This window comes from Scleropages formosus, chromosome 20 (assembly GCF_900964775.1).
Source record: "Scleropages formosus chromosome 20, fSclFor1.1, whole genome shotgun sequence".
In the NCBI taxonomy this organism is placed as follows: Eukaryota; Metazoa; Chordata; class Actinopteri; order Osteoglossiformes; family Osteoglossidae; genus Scleropages; species Scleropages formosus.
In genome coordinates this window covers 4,957,738-4,976,324 of record NC_041825.1, presented here as the reverse complement: position 1 = coordinate 4,976,324, position 18,587 = coordinate 4,957,738, and the positions used below count along the sequence as shown (strand labels likewise).

The 18,587-nt window shown below is 45.9% G+C and overlaps 2 protein-coding genes across 6 annotated transcripts; one reads left to right on the top strand and one right to left on the bottom strand.

Annotated features, from left to right (window-relative positions):
• Nucleotides 1-96: 96 nt before the first annotated feature.
• nubp2 (nucleotide binding protein 2 (MinD homolog, E. coli)) lies at nt 97-8,139 on the bottom strand. The gene is made up of 7 exons (XM_018734967.2): nt 8,051-8,139; nt 6,108-6,226; nt 4,600-4,798; nt 2,120-2,274; nt 1,319-1,429; nt 1,104-1,173; nt 97-485 (listed from the first exon to the last, which is right to left on the bottom strand). The coding sequence occupies exons 1-7, from the start codon at nt 8,064-8,066 to the stop codon at nt 346-348; spliced, it is 810 nt and encodes a 269-aa protein (XP_018590483.1). The 5' UTR covers nt 8,067-8,139; the 3' UTR covers nt 97-345.
• A 140-nt stretch (nt 8,140-8,279) lies between these two features.
• LOC108923921 (SPRY domain-containing SOCS box protein 3) lies at nt 8,280-18,452 on the top strand. 5 transcript variants are annotated; one of them, XM_018734963.2, is made up of 8 exons: nt 9,740-11,116; nt 11,267-11,327; nt 11,720-11,864; nt 13,646-13,823; nt 15,108-15,295; nt 15,388-15,490; nt 15,922-16,047; nt 17,851-18,452. In XM_018734963.2, the coding sequence occupies exons 2-8, from the start codon at nt 11,293-11,295 to the stop codon at nt 18,216-18,218; spliced, it is 1,143 nt and encodes a 380-aa protein (XP_018590479.1). In that variant the 5' UTR covers nt 9,740-11,116; nt 11,267-11,292; the 3' UTR covers nt 18,219-18,452. The 5 variants fall into 5 exon arrangements, with proteins under 5 accessions (XP_018590482.1, XP_018590480.1, XP_018590481.1 ...); XM_018734966.2 differs by lacking the exons at nt 9,740-11,116; nt 11,267-11,327 and adding an exon at nt 8,280-8,366; XM_018734964.2 differs by lacking the exons at nt 9,740-11,116; nt 11,267-11,327 and adding an exon at nt 8,902-9,165.
• The last annotated feature ends 135 nt before the right edge of the window (nt 18,453-18,587 follow it).

Here is an 18,587-nt window from a genome sequence, read left to right as displayed (position 1 = left end):
TTTTAAATTTCTCCAATGTACACCTGAGTCATCCATTGCACTTATTTAAATCATTCCACAAAACTTGTGTTAAATGAGACTGCTGTGCAGGAACATATCAGTACAAATATTTTATTAAATTATTGGTCCCACTACTCTTTGCTTTCAAAAACAGAAAATAAGGTTAAGTACAGAAGTAGTAGCTACCTTATTTCAAGACTATTTTAGCAAAAACTGCAATTTTACATTTTTCTCAGCATATATAATATGGACAGTTCTGCTGAAAATCAGCAATTCCTGTATGCTAAAAGTAGACTAACCATCTGTGAAAAAAAGAAAAAGCAATGGTGGGTTTGGATGAAGTGCTCAGGCAGCTGCTATGTTGGCTAGAACTGCTTGTGCAATGTGGCTAATAGCACTGAAGGTGGCGCTTTCTGGGAAAGCCTGGATGAAATCTTTGCCTTCTTCTACGCTGGTGCTAAGCTGGGGGTCCAAGGGAATGCAGCCTGCCACCAAAAGCAAGTACACAAAATCTCAGTGGAGTGCAGAGAATAGAGCATTACTTTTCTTGTACTGGTTTAACAAACACCATTAACAACAACAGCAGGGTAATCAGTCAATTACAGTGCTGTCCACCACTTGAATGTGCTTACTTGTAATATCACTCTATAAATTCACTCAACACTGATCTTACTATAACTGATCATATCCAAAAACTGGTATAAATAAGTTTGACTGTAATGAAACAGCCTCCACACCAGCAGAGAGAGCTGCTCGCAAACTTCTACAATAAAACTCTTAGCCAACATTTAACATATCACTGTTACAAATAGTACATCCAGAATATAAACACACCAAACACATTCCAGCGACTTTTGTGTTGATCATGACTTCACATTTTTCATCACACTGATTTAAATTGTTTTAATAAATCCAATGTAGCCCTAGTTATCAAGAGCCACATGGGATGGGAAGCAAAATCTGGGGAAATCTACTGAAGACTGACAACTTCTGAAGAATAACAAAGAACTGTCTCACAGTATCGAGTGCTGATACTGAAAAATATATATAATAAAGTATGCAAATATGGCAATAACCACAATTTAATGCTATCAGCATATTACCCAAAAATGGTGATCCAGAAAGCTTTGCCAGCTCCTCCCCTCCACCTTTGGAGAAGATGTTGCTGCATTCCTGAAAGGCATTGCACGTTACACTTATCGCACTATAGACACACAAAGATTCTCACTGATGTTTTTCATACAAACGACGGACGGTTCGCAGACTTTCGCCTTGCTGTACTGCACACACACTGCGCGCTGAGCAGAGTGTAACTCACCGAGCAGTGAGGACACACAAAGCCACTCATGTTCTCCACGATTCCCAGTATTCGCAAGCCAGTCTTCTTGCAGAATGTTATCTCCCGCCTGACATCGCCCGTAGACACAGCCTGCCGGACAACACAGCGCCATTTCAGCGAGCGGACACCACACACACACACACACACACACACACACACGCACACACACACACAGACGTACATACAGTAGGGATAATATCCTTCTGAGCTGCATGTTCACTATGGAAAGAAACTGAAAATATTTATGTATTTATTGTTATATATTTGGTTCATAAAAATTCAATTTATTCAAAGGTGGCAGCTAACACAACCAGCCTCATTATTTCACACAACCACAGGGTTCAGGATCCTAATTATTTTGCTCAACCCTTTAGCCATAATTTATCTGACACTTCTCCCCAAAGCAACTTGCAGCTTTAAGCTACTTACAATATTTACCCATTTATACAGCTGGGTAATTTTACTGGAGCAATTTAAGGTAAGTACCTTGTTCAAAGGTACTACAGCTACAGGCGAGACTCAAACCTGTGACCTTTGGATCTGTAAGCAGCAGCTTTAACCATGTCACTACCAGCTGCCCCCATCATTACTTAATTTCTAGTGGTTTTATCCAGAGACTCATTTTATCCATTTCCATTTGTAGTACCAGCTATTTTACTGGAGCAGTTCCAATAAAATATTTAAGTCCAGCACAGTTCATCCTGGGATTCGAACCAGCAATCTTCAGATTACAGGTCCTTAACAGCGACGCCACCTGCTGCTTTCCCTTGGGAACCGCACCTGAGGAGTCGTGACCAGAATGGCTCCATCCACCTTGTGTTTGCGCAGGTTCTCCACCACAGCCAGGTGCTCGTCTGAGGTTCCTGGGGGCGTGTCCACCAGCAGGAAGTCCAGCTCGCCCCAGGCCACATCCGACACAAACTGGCCGATTAAGGCTGTGCCCATCCCCAGAATTCATGAGATGGAAGAAGGAAGAGAAAGATCAACTGGCTTTGTATCACTAACTTATTATTTTATCATAGGCTTCCTGAAGTGAGTCTAAAAGTTGTTTGAAATTAAGTCAATGTTGAACATCACTGGTTCACATTGATCTGATACTTTTCTCCAAAGCAGCTTACAATGTTAAGCTGTTTACAGTTATTTACCCATTTACACAGCTAGGTAACTTTACTGGCGCAATTTAAGGTAACTACCTTATTCAAGGGAACTACAGCTGGAGGTGGTGTTCAAACCCGCAACCTTTGAGTTTACAGGCAGTAGTTCTCTCATTTCTTCTACAAGTTGTTTCGTCCATAGTTGAACAAACTATTTCACTTTAAATAATTTTCTTATTGAGAGAGTTACAAAATAACTACAGAACTGTGGATACCTAAATTCCATCCATCCATTTTCCTGAGCGCTTGTCCAACTAGGGTTGCGCTGGCAATAGGGAGAGAAAAGAAGCCCAGACGTCCCTGTTCCTCAACTTCCTTCAGCTCAACCCGGGGGAGCCCCAGCCGCACCCAGGCCAACGGAGATACAATCTCTCCAGGGGGTCCTGGGCCAACCTCGGGGCCTTGTCTTAGTTGGCCGTGCCTGGTATACCTCCAAAGGGAGGGGCCCAGGGGGCATCTGAACTACCTCAACTAGCTCCTCTCAATACAGAGAAGTAGCGGCTTTACTCCGGGTTCCTCCCGGATGGCTGAATTCCTCACCCTGTCACGGAGAGCGAGTCCCACCACCCTGTGGAGAAAACTCATTTCAGCCGCTTGTATCCGTGATCTTATTCTTTCGGTCATTACCCAGAGTTCATGACCACAGGTGAGGGTAGGGACATAGACCGACCGGTAAATACAGAGCTTTGCTTTATGGCTCAGATATCCCAGAAGCCTCTAGCCCTGACTCCTGTAAGGGAGGCATATCTCTAGGGTTTAGGAGTTCTTCAAAGCGCTTCTTCCACCTTCCGACAATGTCCTCATTTGAGGTCAGAGTTTCTCCACCTTCGCTGAGCACAGCTTGAGCGAAGCTCCTCCAACCCCTCTCGATCCGCCAGATAGTTCTCCACAACCTCTTTGAGGCCAACCAAAAGTCATTTTCCATGGCCTCTCCAAACTTCTCCTACGCTCCGTATTTTGCTCCTGCAACTGCAGAAGATGACTGACTTTGCTGTCGATGAAACGATTACAAAGTCAATAATGGACCTTTGGCCCAAGGAGCTCTGGTACCAAGGACACTTACGAGCATCCTTGTGTTCGAACACGGTGTTTGTTATGGACAAACCATGACTAGCACAAAAGTCCAATAACATTTCACCATTCGGGTTTAGATTGGCCAAAGCATTCTTCCCAATCACCTCACTCCATACTTCCCAGTCATTGCCAGTATGAGCGTTGAAGTCGCCCAGCAGGACTATGGAGTCTGTAGGTGGGGCTCTGTCCAGAACCCCACCCACTCTCACCAAGAAGGTCGAATACTCTGAACTGCTGTTTGGTGCATAAACACACACAACAGTCAGAGTTTTCCTCTCTACGACCTTAAGTCGCGTTGAGGCAACCCTCTCATCCACCAGGACAAACTCCAACTGTGCAGCAGCCAGCCAGGGGCTTGTGTGTATCCTCACACCCACCCGGCACCTCTCACCCCGTGCAATTCCTGAGTAGGAGAGAGACCTCCCCGTATCGAGGAGTTTAGTTCCAGAGCCAACACTGTGAGTGGAGGTGAGCCCAATTATACCTAGTTGGTATCTCTCAACCTCCTGCACCAGTTCCGGCTCCCTTCCCCCCAATGAGGTGACATTCCACGTGCCAAGAGCCAGTTTCTGCCACGAGGGTCCAGGACACCATGCGCCACCATGCTCCCTCCTGTTTCCTGAAAGGCATTACACCCAACCCCCATGTTGGACCTTGCGGGTGGTGGGCCCACACGGCCCCCCCACGTTGCCTTTTTGGGCTGAGCCCGACCGGGTTACGTGGGCTGCCCGGGAACCAGGCAGGAACACTACCCCCAGGGCTGGCTCCAGGGGTAGGTCTTTCATGGGGATTTTTGGATCATGTTAGTCTGGATCTTCACTCCAAACCTGTTTTCCTTGGGAGAACCTACCAGGAGCATACTGCTCCCGATGATATGGTTCTGGAGATCCCTAGATCACAAAAGCCCTTCCGCCACAACAAGGGCCCGATCCAGGAAGGGATGATATATTATTTCTGTGCGTGAATCAGATTAGACTTGTTATCTTCCGACGAAGATGACAGTGCAGTATTTGGCTCATTACAAGTGCTCACCTGTTTTTTTTGGGCCTCTCCACACCACGGCATCATCAGGGTTCTCTAGCAGGAAGCCGATGGACATGAGAGCCAGGCTCTTTTGGGCATCTGTGTAGACAGGTACCCAACCGGCATCACACTGGTGAACATCCTGCCGGCCTACACACAGCATGCGGGGGATGCTGGGTCCACAGAGGTCCACGTCCAGAATTCCCACCTGACGCACACACACAGAGAAAATGCAAAGCACTAAGTCAAAAACACACGGAGGGCTGCAGGTAACATGATTTTAAAAAATGAAAATTATTCCCCGCCAGTGCAAATAAAGCCTTTTTGTTGTGTGACAATAGTAATATAACATAAGGGTGACAACAGCAGCTGTGCAATGACCAGGCTGTGAAGAATTAACAAGAAAAAAGACAATCAGCCTCTTCCGCATGGTACAGTACATCACGGTACAGTACAGTAACTACTGGACAAACAGTGTTGTAGGGTGTTCTGCTTTAGTGTGTTTGCTGCAACATTACAGAAATGGATCAAATTGAATCAATAAGGTGATGACTACTTTACCTGTGTATGAATCTAATGTTTGACGACATGTAAATTAACAAGGTGTTTTATGTAACACCTTTGTGGTGTTTTACTGTTACAAAATAGTACATTTACAATGTCACTTTTCATTTTAAACTTACATTTTAGGCATTTATCTGACACTTTTCTCCAACTTACACTGTTAAGCTACTTATAATTATTTACCCATTTATACTGCTGGGCAATTTTACTGGATCAATTTAGGGTAAATACCATGCTCAGGTATACTACAGCTGGGATGCGAACCTTTGGGTCCAAAGGCAGCAGCTCTAACCACTACGCTACCTCCTGTCCCCTAAATATGTTTTTTTCTGCCCAAGAATTCCAGATGAAAATTAGTTCTAAAAAAACAAGAAAACTCTTTAAAGCGGTGGTGCAGCAGATAGCTCTCGTGTCTCAGTACTGCGTGACTGGACCCGGGTTCGATAACTGCTTAGTCTGTGTAGAGTTTGAGTGTTCACCCTGTGTCCGTGTGGGATTCCACCAGGTGCTCTGGTTTCCTCCCACACTCCAAAGACATGTTTCAATTGAACTGGTGACTCTGGCCCATTGCATTTGTGTGTGTCACACTGCTGAGGTGTATAAATGATTGTAGGGAGTTTACTCTATCTAGCACTGCAAGTCACCTTGGATAAAGGTGTCAGCTACACAGTAATCCTTGTACTGTACCTCGCTTTGGAGAAAAGTCTCTCTTAAGTATGTAAATGTAACTGGATCTCTGTTAAATAACTAAATGTAACTAAGTCTCTGTTAAAGGAATTCAACTAAAGTATCAGATGACACCGGGGCTGCTCATTAAAATACACTTAAACATGAACTGAGACTTGACTCACTTCAATGAAATCAGTGTATGGAGCACTTGCTGAACTAGTAAATGCACCACATTATAGGAAAGAGGTTCCCTGGTTACCGTGGTAGAGTGGAGAAAACCTCACCTTCTTGCCTGCATGTCGGAGGGCGAGGGCGAGCTCTGTGGTGAGGGTACTCTTCCCCACTCCTCCTTTCCCCGAGAGAACCAGAACCACATGCCGAACCTGTGCCAAGTTGCCCTTCTCTACAGGGGGACAAGACAGGGGCATGATGGGAAACGGCACAATAGCAAATGTGGAGTCCCCATCCACGGCCTCTTCAAAAAAGGTCCATACATTGTCCACCGGAGTGCTGAGAATGGACACTTGGTATTGAGAACACCGATTCCAGCATAATCACATGTTCTAAACCATTTAATTGCTTCTCCTTGGACCTGATTTTCCACAGGGTTTGTGTGAATACTGCACAAAAATGCTAAGAACATATAATGTGCATTTTAAGACAAATTTTGAATTAAAAAGACTGCATATTTAGTCACTATTTACCGATTCATAACATAAAGCAAAACGGCATCACAAATAAAACAAGTGCAGAATGGACCACTATACGAGATATGAGAAACGATCGAGGAATTATTTCTATGTGAAGAAATAACCACAGGTTAAATATTCATTGTACATTTCATATGAAAGTGTGTCTATATTCAGCTAGCAGTAACAACACAAAATAACTCTCTACGAAGGACCTTTAGCATCTCATCCTGATGTAAACAAATCACCACTACTATGATTCTGTATCTTGGCAACAGTCACCCATGGCTACTTACAATCACTTATCCATTTATACAGCGGAGAAATTTTTATTGTATTAATTCAGGGTATCTTGAAGAAACAAGTTTAATATAACTCTAAAATAAAAAGCAGCGCGAGATCTGGCGTATTTTTATCATAATTTTCATTCAATTTTCCAGAAAGACAGAAGTTCTGAGGCCAGAGCCAATATCTTGAGCACCTCTGGTGTTTCACACAGCACAGGTTCCTTTTCTGTGTCCTTCAGGCACTGGGACAGCTGCTGGCGTAGTGGTTAGAGCCACTGATTTTGGACCCAAAGGTCACATGTTCAAATCTCACCTCTGGCAGTAATACCCTTGAGCAAGGCACTTACCCTGAATTGCTACAGTAAAATTACCCAGCTGTATAAATGTATTTACACTAAGTCGCTTTGAAGAAAGCATCAGCTAAATACATGTACTCTTTCATGTTTCTCCTGTGCCACCCAACCAACCAACCAGTCCGACGTCTACAACCGCTTGTCCCGAGCGGGGTCGCGGCGAGCCGGCGCCTACCGGCAATGCGTGGGGGGGACACAACCAGGGCGGGATGCCAGTCCACTGCAAGGCACCCCGAACAGGGCCTGTACTCCAGACCTGCCTTTCTTCTCTGTCTTACAAGTTAAAACGTCACACTTTCAAACATGTCTCAGCTCACCGAGTTCCACATTTCGTGTCATTTTCTTGCTCACACACAAGACTCTCAGGTACGCAGGTGAGGTGGTGTGTGAAGTCCATGAGGATTCACTCTTTTTCCTTGCTCATAATGCAACTCCTAACGTGAGGCAACCCGCACATTTCTGTAATATGACTTCTGCAAGTTCTATGCCATGTTGTTGATTGTGTTCTGGTAGAAATTTCTAGAAGTTCTGTACATCATTCTCCCTCTGAGCACAACCGAAGTATAGGGTTTTAGCCAAATAAATGTCACTGTAGTTTCTTGGAAGGTGCATTTCATATGGGAAACACCCCAGTACCGTTCAAAAGCCCTGGAGGAGTGTAAACCCGTGACTGCACTGCGTTTCACTGTGTTTCACCTCAGCTTGAGTCAAACTTTGACAGACTCAGAGGAATCTCATTCTCAACACTGCGCAAGCGCACAGCGGCGGCCTGTAATAGAAAAGTCCAGCTGCATATTTTCCTGCCATAGCGAGAAAAACAAAACCTTTCACTGTGTACTTTGTAGTTATTTCTTAAATGGTTCCTGAGGATCAAAACGCCAGCCAAAGTTGAACATACCGTCACTTCGCTCCATTTCGGCGAACGTCGGAAACGATTTACTGCAGCCTCATTTTCACGTAAGCCGTCGACGTGCTTGCAGCGTAATGTGGGAGCCAATCAAATCTCCGTCTGCACGCACAACGTATTGCGTCACTCGAACCTGCCCTCAGTCTCATTTTACCTCACGTGATCGCGCAGTGGCGATGTGCGCTTGCGCTGTGGTTCTTCCACTGAGAAAAGGCTCGTCAGCTGAGACGTTATCTTGCCAAGGGACACAGTTGGCAAAGGTCCACTGCAGTGCTTAGGGAAAACAATCATTCAGATCAAAGCCCAGGTAAAAAGAACCGAGAGTGGGTTGTACATACCTTAATCTTAAATTTACCGTTTCCTAATCTTCACAGTTGAATACGTTTCGCATGACGTGATACTGGACTGCATTAACTTTGTCGCACGATTACAGCTACCCAGTACTTCGTTCGTTCCCCATCTTGAATTATTTGGTTCTGCAACTTCTTTATGAAACTCTTTTCTTATTCGGCATTGATTATCCACATCAGATTCAGAGTGTTTTCGAAAGATATGAATGATACGGTTTTTTTTTAAAGGGCGGCATCTCATTCCTTGTTGTGTTCAACAAGTGAGCCTTTTTTCGTGAGACGAGGCCTCGGGCAGCGTAACCAAGCCCGGCATCTGTAATGGCGCAGAGCCGGGCAGTGAGGAACCTAGCAACAGCAGCCCTAAACCGCAGCGTTGCTACGTCACAGCAGTAGCAGGAGGAGGAGGAACGACTTCCGCTCGGCGGAACAAGAGGCAGCGCTGCTTGGCTACACTTCCAGTCCTCCGCTTTTGATGGACGGCCTTTGAGCCAATGCTGTAACAGTATTTGCCTCCAGCCCCGCCCACCGAGCGTTCGAAGGCGGGTCCTGGATATGTATTGTTTACGTCTGTCGTGAAAGTAGGTCAGCGAGCGCACGGTGGCAGAGCGCAATCTCGTCGTCATGTCAAATAAAGCGTGAGAATTAAGCGAAACGAAAACACCCCGCCTGCGGAACACGCTGTGGGAGAGGAGAGGACGGGAGCGGAGCGTCGTTCGCGAGGCGCCCGACACACAGCCGAACCGGTGTCGTTTTCAGGTAGCCGAGGGGACGTGACGTGAGCGGATCGGCTCCGCAAACCGAAACGAAAGTCGCGCGCAGAGAATCATGGGTTAAATGTGGGTCCGGTTGTGTCCGAACGGCGGGTCACTGCGGTCACTCTGCGGCTCCCAGAAGGTACAGGACAGTCAGTGTCCGTGGATATAAATAATAATGTGGCCCGTTTCGGAGCGTGTCTCCCAGCAGAGAAGGAAGAGGAGTGTTTGTTTCGCTGATGCGGCACTTCACTTCGTCTTCACACACACACGGTTGTTGGGCCGTCCGTGTGAACACACACACACACACACCGTTTTGCTGGAAAAGTAGTCTGTAATATTAGAAATTGTCCCAATTTTCGCTAATAGAAATGGAGCCAAGCAACAGCACGGGTGCGCCCTGACCACCTTGTGTCTGTGCGCGCGCGCGGGCGCTCGCGCGTGAGTAGGCTGTCATTTGGACACGGCTCGAGGGGAGTAAACACATGTCATGGACACGAAGAGCAACATGCGATTGATTCACTCACCTTCAGTTTACTGTAGTGATCGTGTGTGTGTGTGTGTGTGTGTTGTTGTTGTTTCATGCTCTGCTGTCACTGCAGAACTTGTGTGTGTGGTGCTTAGTGGCCTGGATGTGTTTGTCTTCAGCTGCGTAAAGGGTGATGTGTAAAGCGCTGTTTGGAAGTGTTGCTTTGTCTGCAGTAGTTTGTAAAGGATCAAATTTTTGTTAATGAAGCAAAAAATATGCATGTGCTGCTGGTTAGATATTTCCCACATTTTTTCCCATAACCCCAACCCTAATCCATACTACAGAAAGGATGAAAAACAGGGTGTGTAACGCTGATCTTAACACCGAACACACAACGGACCGTTCCCGATAACGCAAGAGACCGTTTTTTACGTTTGTTTTGCTCTCGGTGGACTTTTGCCTGTACGTGATTGTTTGTCTGTAAGCGATGGTTTGCATTTGCTTGTTTGGAAACCTGACTTTTTGTCAGTGACGGTGCGTGAAAGGTTACCGCTCACCGGTACTTTGCGCACTGGTTTATCCGTACCTGCTTGTTTGTTTGTAACCCATCTATTACTCTGCAGGATGCAGTATTATTGGCCAAGCAATCTGTGCACCGTTTGCAGACCCTGTACGAGAAACATCTACTAAGGAAGCAGCTCTTTAAATAACAACACTGATATAATTGAACGTTTGTCTGTCATAGAGGTGGATGAACAGCAGTTACATTAACCACCACACAGTGAACTGGATTCCTGTGCTGCTGTCCTGAAAGGAGCAAGTGGAAATTTGCACTGTTATATCTTAAATTTGGTATTATTATTATTATTATTATTATTATTATTATTATTATTATTATTGCCTTTCTGGTGCATTCACCCAAAGTAATTTACAGCTTTACCAGTTTCTACTTTTATTTATACCCATTTATTTTTTTTAACCGGAGCAATCCAGGGTAAGTACCTTTGGGAAAAGGTATGAACCCAGTCCTACTCCAGGGATTTGAACTAGCAACCTTCAGGTGAGGAGTCTGCAACATTGCTTCAGTTACTCTTACTGAGGTTTGACAGCATTTAGTATAGATTCATGAAGGCCTGCGATGGATTACAGAAGTGTGTTTGGTGGTGTTTTATGGTCTTTTAGGAGTTAAATCATGCTGAAGATCCCTCAGCACTAAAGAAATGGAGTCCCGTAGGTGTTGCTTCGAGAGAACAGCACCGGGCCTCTCTGCTTGAGAAGGGCTGCAGCTACCAGCTCCTACCGCTCTTACTTGAACATATCTCCGCTCTCCAGAGTAAAACATTTGACGGAGGAAGCCTGGGTTAAAAATGACTCGGATAAATTAACGCAGCTTTTCCAAAGCGAGTGCAGATGGCCAAGTGGCTCAGCGTTGATTACAGGTCCAGACAGCAATGTTTGGAACATATGGTGGGAGCGCAGGGCAGCCGTAAGTAGGTTTCAGTTCCACTGCTCCGTTTGTGGGCCACTATAAATATAGAAGAAGCTGGAGCTTAAGAGGTTCTAGACGAGGCTGTGACACTGGTGTGTGTTAAATACCCGACTTGTTTCTCTTTGATGCTTCCGCTGACACTGCCAGAAGTCTTGGGGCAGAAGTAGCGGTGAATGATGGTCGTGGTGTTCAAGGAAGTGATCAGAAGGTTGGTCCACCTTCCCGTATCTTTTCTCCAATAATTCCCTTCTGGTAATTTCTGTAGGAGTAGAGCTTCTCTTTTCATGCACCTTTCAAACACACACACACACCCACACTATGGGTAGTTTAGAGTCACAAGTTCACCTGAAACACATCTTGGGAGTGTGGCAGAAAACCAGAGCACCCAGCGGACACCCATGTGAGCAGGGGAGAACATGCTCTGGAGTACGGTTACCAGCAGGATGTGGACATCGAGTGTCTTTGTCCCGCTCCCACTGTTCACACCGAGTCCTGTTCTTGAGGATGCGGGACGAAGACTGGAGAACGAAGGCTTTTGATAAACTGGACTGGATCTCGCCTCTTTTTGTGCCCATCGCCTTTCCACCGTGTGACCCGCAGGTCCCAAGCGCCGCCTGCCATGTCAAGGCGAAGCCGGAACACCCGGGCGTGGCGGTACGGGTGGAGCGGCGTCCGCAGAGATGCAGATTCCAGGGCGCTGGTGCTGGCCTCTGAGGGTGCGGACTGGGGGTACGAGCAGCTGCAGGTGAGCACAGGAGGCCGTTGGGTGTGTGTGTGTGTGGGTTGGCGGTACATCTGAGTGCATCTAGCTCCTGTTATACCGGCCCACGACAGTTTTGATGACTGGAAACGAACACTTGTTTTACCCTAATTTTGGGGCGCCAAAAACAGTAGCTGTCACTGTCTAGTAAGTCAATTTATACCATGTTTTTTGGTAGAGTTTTACCAGCAATAACCAGTGTTAGAGCAACGACCACAAATTTGTCTCAGCCGAGTGTTGATGTGCTCTATGCCTTGCTTAAAAAAAAAAAAAAAAAAAAAAAAAAAATCAACCCAAGACATCGCTGTGCTGATATCACTTGACTCACTGGAAGTTACCCTTGGGGTGACTGTGACCTTCCAGTGAGTGAAGTGATATCAGCAGAGCAGTGTCTTGGGTAGATTTTCACAAGGTTAGGGAAAATAGTGGATCACCTCTCCCTTCCATCGTCTGCATGGGACAACATGATTTGTCTTCGAATCGTTTGTTTATTCTTGCAACTGTTGCGCCAACACAGAATTATACAGTATATAACATTTGGTAATACGAGAAACTTATTTTGCATAAAAACTTGACGCGATGCAATTTTTTTTGATGACTTTTCGGAAGTGCGGGAGCTCGTTGCCTAGATGTGCAGCACCACGCTTTACCCCATTATGGATTTGTGCCAGGATAGCGGTAGCTTGGCGTCGATTGTGGCGCGCCGGCGTCCCCGGCTTAGAGTTGTAGGTCAGCGGAGCTGCCCGTGTCGTCTGCGCTTTCGCGCTGTTTTTAGAAGCAGGCTAGACCTGAGCCCTCCTTCTTGGGGATGGGGTCACTCCAAGCACTCTTTAAAGAAGCGGTGGGTGGACATTCAGTAGGTGTGTGTCGCTTTTGGTGCTGCTCAACCGTGTTGTTACTCTGATTCCGAGAGCTGTAGGAATGAGGATCAATATGGTTGGTCAACGTGATCAGCATCAACACCAGGATCAACAAATCAAATCTGAAATGGGTTGCTTTGACTGGTCGTGACTGATGTCTTAACCGTGGTGTGTGTCCATGTCTTCAGCCTGTTGGAATTTATCTTTTTTCTCTCTCTCTTTTCAATTCGAGGTTCTTTGGCGTTTCACGATAAAGCTTAAAAAGTCGATATTTACAGCTCTCGCCAAATGTTTGGTCAAATGACCCCCTGCACGTTTCTCCTGTGTCGTCTTATGTTTCCCAAAACTGTCTTGTCTCCTTGTACCAGACTCATACACCTTCTGTGGTCTCCTTTATCCAGTCCAATTTCCCAGGGAATTTACGAGTAGTGCAGGAACGGTTGTTCAGAAACTTCCACAGCACTCCAAGTAACATAAGGAAAAGCAAACATGTAATATACAATAAGGTGGACAGATGAATACCATATAGCGAATAGTGTAATAAACAATAATTAAGGAACAATTAAAAGCAAATCATAATAATTTGTTAACTTAGCTGATGCTTTTCTCCAAAGCAACTCGCAGCGTTAAACTACCTGCAATGATTTACCCATTTATACAGCTTGAGTAATTTAGGGTAAGTCCTTGCTCAAGGGTACTACAGCAGTAGGTGGGATTCGAACCTGCGCCCTTCAGATCCTAAGGCAGCTGCTCTTTGTACTACACTGTCAACTGCAATGGAATCTAAATCACAGTAAAGGGGACATACTAATACAAAGCAGTGTAAGGAGTTAAAAAGTAACGTAGTAAAATTGTGAAAAAAGACGTTGATGGTTTTGAGAGCTTCCATGTCCCGTGTGTGTCCAGTACAGTGACTCGGATTCGGAGCCCGAGTTCCCTCCGACTGTCCCGGCCGTGCCCAGCGCGGTGCCCGTCACAGGGGAGTCGTACTGCGGCTGCGACTCGCAGACGGAGCCCGGCTACAGCTCCCGACTTCGTGGCTTCCATCACACCAGCGACTGCCACTGCGGGGAAGATGACCAGCGTGAGTGGGAGTGCTGGGGGGGGGGCGACTGCCTGTCACTCACTTACAGCTCCGGTGTGAATTACCAAGTGAGAATGAAGCATTTTTCAAAACTGTTTTCATGGAACAGCGGCATACAGGTAGGGACAGCACACCAGGACCCTGCAGCCTCAGCTAGAGAGAGGGTTCAAGGTCAAATGGTGTCACAGGTGCGATCAGGTAGCACTTTCCGACAACTTCAAGAATGTGTCCACACATCCCAGAGTCCATCAGGATTCTCATGCAAATCACATGTTGGTTTTTCAAGCGGGAGATGACAGCAGGGCAGTAATTATTGCGCGTGAAGTGCAGGGTCACACGGAGCGGGAGCCGGTGGAACGGGCAGGTGTGGAGGGAACATCAGCGCACGATGGATGGTTGGAAGAGTGGAAGAGGAATGAAAGCATGGGAGAGGCACTGAGAAAAGAAAGGAGGGAAGGAAATGCAAGGTGCTTTTTACTGGAACAGTTAAAGATGGGTGCATGGCTGGATCGATCAGTTGATCATTCGAGAAATTGCACATGGCTACAGCAGCACAACATACAGGTGTGAGAACACCAGCATAGCGATGGACACATTGGAGTCACTAAGTAAATCACATTTGGACGACTATATAACGGTAAACAACAAAAATAAATAAATGGGGAAGATAAAAGAAGAAAACTTGTCAACTTTGTACTTTTGTTAGTTTGACCATTTTTAACTTTTATAAGCGGATTGAGTAAATCGTGCAGCTTCTCTCGTTTTTCTTGATTATTTTCAAAATATACACGGTGGTGTGGGATTTATGTTTTTTTTTTTTTTTTTTAAATATACCCCTGGTTTTTTAGCTACGTGACAAATAGTTCAAACAGCGATACCTGTGACACCTAAGCGGTATGTTGGTAAAGTGTTCCACGACTGTGCACGACAAGGTCAGTCTGCCTCCAAGAATTTCCATAAAATTAAAAATAAAGGTGAAGGTGAACGCGTGTGGACGGCTGTCCTGCAAGCGCCGCTCTTACGTGTCATCCCTACATGTACTTATAAATTTGTGTGTATGAGAAACCGAGCCATGGTGACTTTTTAATGGGTCGCTCAGCAGTTTCCCATAATGCCCCAGGAAAGGCAGACTTGGGCTCCAGTGTAAGGAGTTATATTTGTTCAATGCTTATTTTTATATCCACCTGGAGCAGTCAGTTCGAAGCAGTTCCGCTCACTGACCCCCCCCCCCCCCCCCCAAGATGTGAAGGTTTTTTTTTTTTTCCCCCTCTCCTGTCCGAACAGACTTTGACTGGGTGTGGGATGACTGCAGCAGGTCGACGGCAACTCTGCTGAGCTGTGACAACCGCAAGGTGAGCTTCCACACGGAGTACAGCTGTGGCACGGCGGCCATCCGCGGCAACAAAGAGCTGGCTCACGGGCAGCACTTCTGGGAGATCAAGATGACCTCGCCAGTGTACGGCACTGACATGGTGGGTGCAGCTCTTGGTTGGCCACTTGGGTCACCGTAGACATGACAGCCCCCTGATTAACGGATCTTCCTTCTGGACTACCACGTTCGCAGATGGTGGGGATCGGGACATCGGACGTGAACCTCGATAAATACAGACACACCTTCTGCAGCCTGCTGGGGAAGGACGAGGACAGTTGGGGCTTGTCTTACACAGGTGAGCTGTGATCGGCATCTCATTGAAAGGCTTGGAACAACATTCTTGGTAACCTGTCGACGGACAAGCTTGCTGACCATTGATTTAAAGTATAGGGAGTCCTCCATTTGTAGCAGGGTTCTGTTCTGATGACCTCGTTATGAGTCAACTTCATAGACATTAATAAAACAATGTTTTTGTGAATAACACACAATCACTGACAGACACACTGACTGAGTAAACAGTAAATGTGGGTGTCTTATGGCAACAGTCAGCCAGTGGAGCGGTCATTTTTGTACATTACGACCGAATGTCAGGACTGAAAAATAATAGAAGGTTGATGGGACAGCTGTCCTAACTCCACGTTGTTGTTGGTCGAGGACTGCCTGTACTACTGTGCTGTGAACTTGAGCTATCATGTTTGTTTGTCCTACATGTTTCTGTGGCAACAGGTCTGCTGCACCACAAGGGTGACAAGATCAACTTCTCATCACGCTTTGGCCAAGGATCCATCATTGGGGTTCACTTGGACACCTGGCACGGCACCCTGACCTTCTTCAAGAACCGCAAGTGCATAGGTATGGGCTACAAGCCGATCACGTGCAGAATGGTTCTTTGGGGTCACGTTGTTGGAGCAGGCAGTCGTAAACATCTAGAATGTCTGCTTCGTTTATGTTTTTGTGTACATATAGCGTCCCCAGGGAGCTGAAACATTCACAAAAGGATTTGGTTGTTAAATACTCTCTAAATACAGTTTCTTAAAGCTACAAATGTCCCCAGTTAATCTATTTTAATAGCATTTTCTTCACTTCTACTTTCTAAAATTTGTTGCCGAGGAAAAGCAACCCATTTTTACACGTCCAGCCAATAAATGTCAGTAAGACAAATTCCTTGTATGTGTGAACATACTTGGCAATAAAGCTCGTTCTGATTCTAAAACACACTGCAGCAGAGTAGGAGGTTGAGGCTCAAAATTCAACTCGTTTCCTCAGTGCTTAGAGCTGTGTGTGGTGTTCATCAGTGCTGATGAATAATAAGAAAATGGCAGTTGTTGCACATTTTTTGGACAGACTTCCCAACAGTCGGGATTTTTGTAGGAGTTTGTGTAGACAACTGACCTATTTTAAGCATTTTTAAAGTCATTTTCATTTTACCGTAGTCCAAAATTACTAAAATATTAGTCTTACAAGGTGTCGTCATAGCTACAGCCAAGACTAAAATGTAAACTGTCAAAGCAGTTCATGTTATGTGTCTGACTTGAAACCAACATTTTGAAGTTTATTTTTACTTGGATGTTTGTCACCCACTTGCTTTGTAACGTTTGCGGTAGAGAAAATGGCCTGCAGTTCAGCTTCCTGCCAATGGGGGCAGCAGAATACACTCAGATAGCATAGAAACTCGAGCTGTGAAGGAGGGAGCGGAGCGGACAGCTTTGCTTAAATTTATTACGGCTTTATCGAAGAGTTTTGCAGATATTACCAAGCAAATAAACGTAGTTATGTCTTTATTATACTATTTTAATTGCAAACTTAAAAAAATAAAGAACCAGTTCGTGACAAACGTTTGTTATGCATCCTGGTGGCTGGCCAGTTTTATTCTTCCATGAGACAGTCACTCTTTAAGGTGATGTCCTTTTTAATTAGTTTTCTTTCCACAATCCTCCATTACATTCCAATCCAGCTTCTTTTTTACTCCACTGTTTGATTCTCATGTTGCAAATGGATGAGGGGAAGACAAGACTGCCTCACATACCACAGCACTTCCAACAGGACGTTGAGATGAGTCCTTATTTTCAGTTTTTTTTTCCAAGTAAACTTTCATGTCACTTTCAAACTGTCATTTCATGTTAACAGAAGGTAACAAAAGAAGGCGGCATCCGTGTTGTCAGACATCATTCCTCGTGTTTACAGTTTAGAGGAGCACCAGTACCTGGGTTTGCGTGAACTGTTGATGAAGATAGCTAATTTTAGTTTCATCTGATGATTCTAACAGAACTTAACCTGAGAATAAATGAAAGGATTAAGCTGTATTATTAAGCTTTTATTGATCGCGACGTACAGAGTGGAGTTACGAACAATTCCGAGTTAACGAGCCGACTTCCTGTCCGGGTCGGTGCGTAAAGTGATAAGACGGCGCATAAGAAAGGCTCAGAATGACACAGACTGACACGAAATGGCAGGGTATCCAGAATAGGGATGTTCCAGTAATCTTTTGCAGTGTAACCAGAACTTGTAAAAAGTGCTGATTTTAGGTTTATCTAGTTTGACTTGTATGCAAATGATGGTGAAGTGTGTTGCAGGCAGGCAGGCAGTCAGTTCACGCAGGGCACACGGATCCTGCTGCGGAAGCATAACTCTTCTCCCCCGATCCCTGTGCGGTAGGTGTGGCTGCTACCAAACTCCACAATAAGAGGTTCTACCCCATGGTGTGCTCCACGGCAGCCAAGAGCAGCATGAAGGTGATCCGCTCCTGCTTCGCTCCCACCTCCCTGCAGTATCTGTGCTGTGCGCGGCTGCGGCAGCTGCTGCCCGACTGCGAAGACACGCTGGCCGCTCTGCCCCTTCCCCCCGGTCTCCGACAGCTGCTGCACAACAAGCTGGGCTGGGTGCTCAGCCTCAACAACGGGGCCCCGGACTCCCCGTCGCCCTCCGCTTCCTGTTCCTCCCCCGGACCCTCGTCCGGGAGCGACTCGGAGGGCTGCTCCTCGGACCCCGAGGCCTGCCAGAGGAAGCGCTGCCGCTGGACGTGAGCACCGGCGCAAGCCATCTGACGGACACAGCGGTCAGAAAGAAAGAAACCCAGTTTGGCCACTCTTCTCCTCTTCCTTTTTAAAGCTTTTTGTTCTTTCAGTCTTTTTTTATATACGGAACAAGTTTGTGTAGAAATATGCTGTTGCTTCGCACAGTGAGGATCCAAAGACAGTTAAAAATATATATATTGTTTTTTTTAAAATCTTTTCCAGTACAGTTTTTTTTTTTTTCCTTTTTTTTTTGCTTAGGTGTATTGGGGGAAGACTGAAGCACGCAGGGGCTGGTTTTGATTACAGTGTTCAGATCGTGGCCCCTCCTCCCCCTTCACCTCTCCTGGAGTCGAGCTCTGCTTCATCCTTCTCTGCTTT

What these genes read in the sequence shown, in the direction of transcription:
- nubp2 (XM_018734967.2), bottom strand. An exon ending in TTGTGTGTCCTCACTGCTCG is followed by an intron (nt 1,174 to 1,318) that starts GTGAGTTACACT and finishes AATGCCTTTCAG; the next exon opens with GAATGCAGCAACATCTTCTC. An exon ending in TTCTGGATCACCATTTTTGG is followed by an intron (nt 486 to 1,103) that starts GTAATATGCTGA and finishes TTTTGGTGGCAG; the next exon opens with GCTGCATTCCCTTGGACCCC.
- LOC108923921 (XM_018734963.2), top strand. Translation starts at nt 11,293, where the DNA reads ATGATGGTCGTGGTGTTCAAGGAAGTGATCAGAAG. An exon ending in GGGGGTACGAGCAGCTGCAG is followed by an intron (nt 11,865 to 13,645) that starts GTGAGCACAGGA and finishes GTGTGTGTCCAG; the next exon opens with TACAGTGACTCGGATTCGGA. An exon ending in CAGTGTACGGCACTGACATG is followed by an intron (nt 15,296 to 15,387) that starts GTGGGTGCAGCT and finishes CCACGTTCGCAG; the next exon opens with ATGGTGGGGATCGGGACATC.